This window comes from Poecilia latipinna, unplaced genomic scaffold (genome assembly GCF_001443285.1).
Source record: "Poecilia latipinna isolate Pla-1442-1.1 unplaced genomic scaffold, P_latipinna-1.0 Scaffold2747, whole genome shotgun sequence".
In the NCBI taxonomy this organism is placed as follows: Eukaryota; Metazoa; Chordata; class Actinopteri; order Cyprinodontiformes; family Poeciliidae; genus Poecilia; species Poecilia latipinna.
In genome coordinates this window covers 1-6,135 of record NW_015115363.1, presented here as the reverse complement: position 1 = coordinate 6,135, position 6,135 = coordinate 1, and the positions used below count along the sequence as shown (strand labels likewise).

At 39.1% G+C, this 6,135-nt stretch overlaps 1 protein-coding gene across 1 annotated transcript in view; it reads right to left on the bottom strand.

Moving 5' to 3' along the window:
* LOC106939007 (protein NLRC3-like) overlaps positions 1–4,766 on the bottom strand; it is a 20,141-nt gene extending 15,375 nt beyond the window's left edge. Inside the window, exons 1-2 of the mRNA XM_015021237.1 lie at positions 2,918–4,766; positions 2,661–2,834 (exon numbers count right to left, since the gene is read on the bottom strand). Coding sequence (XP_014876723.1) covers positions 2,661–2,834; positions 2,918–4,758 — 2,015 coding nt within the window. The 5' untranslated portion in view covers positions 4,759–4,766. The remainder of the gene's footprint in view (positions 1–2,660; positions 2,835–2,917) is intronic.
* Between the last annotated feature and the right edge of the window lie 1,369 nt (positions 4,767–6,135).

Below are 6,135 nucleotides of genomic sequence, written 5' to 3'. Positions count from 1 at the left end.
TAAAAGAATTACTGATTGCACTTTAAAAGTTAGGTAACTTTATGTTATTAAAGGTAAAGTTTAAACAGTAATGATTTATATCATGTTTATGACAGTGTCATGACAGTCTTATTCACCCCCCTTCAAATAAAGTGTTACCGAAATCTTTTGTTTAGCGCTTTTGCTAACTTTGCTAACTCTCACATGCGTAGCTTTACCTAAATTAATTTTCTGGATAAATTCTAAAGCAAAAATTAATTAGCTGTTTTTTTTTTGTTTTTTTTTTTTGAGTTACAGATGACTAACTCAACAGGTGTGTTGAGGTTTTGGTTATTGAATGTTTTGAGGTTTGCAAGTAGTTAGATATTTATATCATGTAATATTCATTGATGTTATTCAGACTCTTATTTTGAAGTGGGTGAATACTTCAAAATAAGCAGCAGTTCCATTTCCTCCACCTATGATGTGGTGCACTAAATATCCATTCTGTACTTCAAATTCATCTATTTAGTTCTACAATAAACGGTAGTGATGGGTCCGGCAACACCGATGCGTCAGCGCATGCATCAAGCCCATAGGCCAAAACCCGTGTCGGTGCGCGTATTGGTTTCAGCAAGTCAGATGACCGATACAGGGACTGTTTCGAAATGACATTAACGCGCCAAACTGTGTTTATAAGGAAGCGAATCTGTCAAAAGCATTTTCTAAATGAATTCTTGATCTTTTGCGGTACAGCGTCAACTATGGAGCAGCCTCAAGGCAAACGAAAGGTTTCCGCAGTGTGGGACCATTTTGATCTTATTTTGGAAAATAAATGTGTTTTCATTTTTGTTGTTTCATCCGGTTCTTTCCAGTTTCTACTTGATCTATCTGAATCCAAATCCAGCTGAAATTGACTCTTAGTTTACTTTCATATTATGTTCTGCAGATTAAGTGTCGCATATGTTTGACAGAATTGTCTTATTTAAATAAATCCACCTTTTCAATCCTGAGGCATTATGAGGCCAGGCATGAGAATGAAGTCCCAGATACACCTAGATAAACTCAGATATGCAGCCATTCTAAATATTACTCCGTTGCTTTTTATAAATTATTTCATATAAATGTATTGTTTACTTCATTTTTACTTCATTTTTTCCTACAGCAGGAGAAGTTGTATCCAAAAAGCATAACAGACTAAATTTCAAAATGTTGGAAAAACTTTTTTTTTAATGAAAATTTGTGGGGGGAAAAAAAAAAAAAAAAAAAAACAGTCCACAAGCATTCTCATTCCAAACACATTCACTTAAATTTTCACTTTATGGCACATGTTCACATTATTTATTGACTGTATCTAAGAATATCAACTATATTTTAAATGTAACTGAATATATGACATAATACAATATATAATATACAATAAAATACAAAGACTTAAATCTTATTGTATAGACTGGGTCTTCAAATCAGTCTGTCAACGACGTTGCCTGTAGGAATTTTTAATGTCCAGCAGGTGTCAGTATTCAGTGACACAGTATCGACAGAATCAATACAGTTTTGCTATGGGTCGAAACGATACATGACGCCTCATCTACCCATCACTAATAAACAGTTTAAAATTGACTTATGTCCTGCGTGCCCCATACCATGGTAAATTAGTGAAAACCAGCAACAGAGTTAGCAATACTCAGCAGCTATAAAACTGTAACCATAAGTGAAAGGTTCGCTCCAAAGAATCACTTCCTGAAGTGCAACCATACACAAAAGTGTGTAATGAAAATTTTGACTCAGTTGAGAGTGACATCCTGTGTTGTAGCACGTATTGTGTCATTCTTTGAGGGTATCAACATAGTAGTATTTAGTGCTTCAGCATTAGGGTTAATGCAATTAGTTTTTTAGTCAGCAATGCCGGCCACTGGAATCAGGTTTTCCTAAATAATATTTCTGCATTTGACAGGGATTTGAATCAGGTGTTCTGGAGCGGAGATGCATCTAAAATATGGAAGACCTGCATTGAGAAACACTGCTCTACAAATTTCCCACTTGATACTTCAATGTTTTAGAGATGTTCATAAGTTTGCTAAATATGTAAATGTAACAGTTATGGGCTTTGCAGCTAACTGTGGCTCCAAGAGCAGCATCAGAAGATGGTTCTTTTAAGGAGCCTGAGGTGTGAATGAAGACACGAAGCAATGGTTTTAGTTTTGGTGCATATATTAGTGATTTGGGAAAAAAACAACAGACAATTACAAATGCATAATTAGAGACAAATTAACTCAAAATAAATCAATTCCAAGATTATAAAGTTCTTGTCCTTCTTCCTAGCTCACCATCCCCCAGAAGAGGATCTGATCCATCGGGAGGAGGGGGGGGGAGGGGGGAGAAGACCCCGACCTTCTTGAAGAGAGTGGGGCATACTAAACTGCAATCAGCTGTGACAATCTTGGGGATGGCCTAGGTAACAAACGCCAGTTCAATAGATCAAATCAATGGATGCAAAGATTTTGATGAATTTGCCAGGAAGATGTCAAACAGCCAGCCACAATCACAGTGGAACAGGTGATGTAGTTCAAACTGCGCTGGAGGCGGGGCTTTAAATAAGTTGGCAAGTTTGGGGCAAAACAGGAAGTGAGACTGCAAAAATAAAAGTTTTGACTAATTGCGGGTTACATAAACAACGGAAGAATGTAAACGTATCTTACCTGAGAATCTCCAGTTCACAGTCTGGACTCATCAGTCCACTGCACAGCAGCTTCACTCCTGAATCTGTCAGGTCGTTGTTACTCAGGTCCAGATCTCTGAGACTAGATGTTGTTGAGCTGAGCAACGAGGACAGAGCTTCACAGCTTCTCTCTGAGAGGTTACACCCACTCAGTCTGAAAGGATCAAAGTAATACTATATATTACTTTTCACTTATTATTTTTCTATTTTTATGAAACTTACTAAATATTTACTTACATAACTTTGTTCATGGCTTCAGCAATTGGCAGCAGTCTCTGAAGAGCATCTTCTGAAGCAGAATATTTCTTCAGGTCAAATATTTCCAGACCTTTGTCCGTTGAAAGTAGGATGAACTGCAGAGCTGACCACTGAGCAGGAGACAGCTGGTGGGCTGAAAGACTTCCTGTACTTAGAGATTGTTGGATTTCCTCCACCAAGGACTGATCATTTAGTTCACTTAGACAATGGAACAGATTGATGCTTTTCTCAACACATTTTTGGTCATTAATCTTGTCCTTAACGTACTGGGTTGTGACCTTATTAGTTGCTAAGCTTTTCTCTCTGTGTGTCATAAGGCCTCCTAGCCAACGATTATTAGTCTCCAGTGAAAGACCAAGTAGAAAGCGGAGAAACAAGTCCAGGTGTCCATCTGGACTCTCCAGGGCCATGTCCACAGCACTCTGGTACATCTCTGTTTCTGAGGATCCATGGCTTCTTGTTTCGAAGTCCTTGGATTTTGTTTCACCTCTTGCCAGCAGATTGACTCCAGATTTGATGAAGGTCAGGTGAACATGAAGAGCAGCCAGAAACTCCTGAACACTCAGGTGGACGAAGCAGAACACCTTGTTCTGGTACAGCCCTCTCTCTTCTCTGAAGATCTGTGTGAAAACTCCTGAACACACTGAAGCTGCTCTGATATCGATGCCACACTCTGCCAGGTCTGATTCATAGAAGATCAGGTTTCTTTTCATCAGCTGCTCATAAGCCAGTTTTCCCAGAGACTCAATCATCTTCTGGCTCTCTGGACTCCAGTGTGAATCTGTCTCAGCTCCTCCATCGTACTTGATGACCTTCAGTTTGGTCTGAACCACCAGGAAGTGGATGTACATCTCAGTCAGGGTCTTTGGCAGATCTTCTCCATCTTTCTTTTTCAACATGTCTTCCACAACTGTAGCAGTGATCCAGCAGAAGATTGGGATGTGGCACATGATGTGGAGGCTTCTGGATTTCTTTATGTGGGAGATTACCATTCTGGCCTGCTTCTTATATCTAAACCTTTTAGTGAAGTACTCGTCTTTCTGTGGGTCAGTGAATCCTCTGATCTCTGTCATCATGGCAACAAACTCAGCAGGGATCCGATTGGCTGCTGCAGGTCTTGTGGTTATCCAGAGGTGAGCTTTGGGAAGCAGGTTCCCTCTGATGAGGTTTGTCAGAAGAACATCCACTGAGGTGGACTTTGTTACATCTGTCAGGATCTCATTGTTGTGGAAGTCCAGTGGAAGTCGACTCTCATCCAAGCCATCAAAGATGAACACAACCTTTAACTCTTCAAACCTGGAGATTCCTTTAGTTTCACTAAAAAAGTGGTGAACAAGCTCCACTAAGCTGAACTGTTCTTTTAACAGATTCAGTTCTCTGAACGTGAATGGAAACATGAACTGGATGTCCTGGTTGGTTTGGTCTTCTGCCCAGTCCAGAGTGAACTTCTGAGTCAGGACTGTTTTCCCAATGCCAGCCACTCCCTTAGTCATCACCGTTCTGATTGGTTCATCTCTTCCAGGTGAAGATTTAAATATGTCTCCATGTCTAATTGTTGTTTCTGGTCTGTCTGGTTTCCAGGACAGTGATTCAATCTGTCTGACCTCATGTTCATTATTGACCTCTCCAGATCCTCCCTCTGTGATGTAGAGCTCTGTGTAGATCTGATTTAGAAAGGTTTGATTTCCTGATTTAGTGATTCCTTCAAACACATGCTGGAATTTCTTCTTCATGTTAGACTTTAGTATTTGTTGGCTTGTGATGAGCGATTCTATGAAACAAAAATAGAAAATAATGTAATTTAAGAGTGATTTTGTCATGTTTCTGTGGCGGACTGAAACACAAAGCTGGTGGAAATGAGTTCTGAAGTTTTAATGAGAAGAGTTGAAGCTATTCTAGCTGCAAAGAGTGGACAAACGTCATATTGAACCCTATGGATTAGGAATGGGATGTCATGTAAGCTCATATAAGAGTGAGGGCAAGGGAGCAAATAATTTCTTCAATATAGTGTATTAGTGGGTTTCAGATGACGTAGCACTGACTTCACCCAATGCACATGGAGGCCCAGAGGTAAATGCAGCCCATTTATTTCTGTTGATCCAGCATCAAAATGCCTAAAGTCTGTGTTCTGTACGGTTGTTCCAAATGTTCTAATAAAGAAAGATAAACATTATTTTTGTGTTTTTCGAAGGTAGTTGGTCATAAGGGTGTTAATCTTAAAAAATTTAACAAAAAAGAGGAGAAAAGTGGATCAATAATCTACAGCTAAAAACAAGAGGTGCAGAAACTAACAATGCCAGAGTTTGCAGCCCCACTTTCTAACAGGTAACGATCGCATCGTTTAAATTGTACTTTCTGATATTTTGTTGGACAGTTACTTAGAAAGAAAAGCATTCATACATAAGGTAAGATATTATTTTTATGCCCTGGCATGGTTGTCCCCAGCAGAGTGCTAATGTTGTTAGCAGCTAGCTCAGTGCCGAGTCACAGACAGAAAATATAATCTTTATTCAGTGGGACTTTCATGCTAAAGAAAAAAAGAAAAATAAATTTAATATAACCTACCCAGCCACACAGTCACAGTGAGCTGTTACTATACCCCCACATGGAGTTTCTGTAGATCGGAGCGAATCGTTGACCTACATTGGACCTGAATCGAGCGTCCTACAGCGACTCAACATTAACGTACAACTCCAGCATAAATTTGGGTTTTCAGAAGCTAAATAAATTATTTACCAGGAGATCCAAGAACATAGAAATAACATGGGTTAGTTCGTTGTTAGCGATAGCATCGCTATCATGGACTAATTACTTAAAATACTACTCACCCGGCAGAAACAAGGCGACAGCAATTTAATGCTTCTTTTGATCCTAAATGCTTGACCCAACCTGAAACTAACCTGAGCCAACCTGAGCCAGATGAAAGCTTTCTTCTGGCTCGTCGTATAACATGAGGTCTGCAGCTCCAGGTAGTTAGTTATGTGGATCGCCTTGATGCAGGTAAATCATCAAGTTTATAAGTGAAGTAACTTTTAGAGAGATAATACGGATCATATCCATGGGTGAAAGTAGTTTTAAATTCTTGGGGGTACTATGACAAAAAAATAAAAAATAAATAAAATTGTATTGTTCTTTGGAGTTTCTGTGCTGATGAATTTTTTTGCAAAGCAATAAAAGCTGGGTAGCTCTTGCATTGT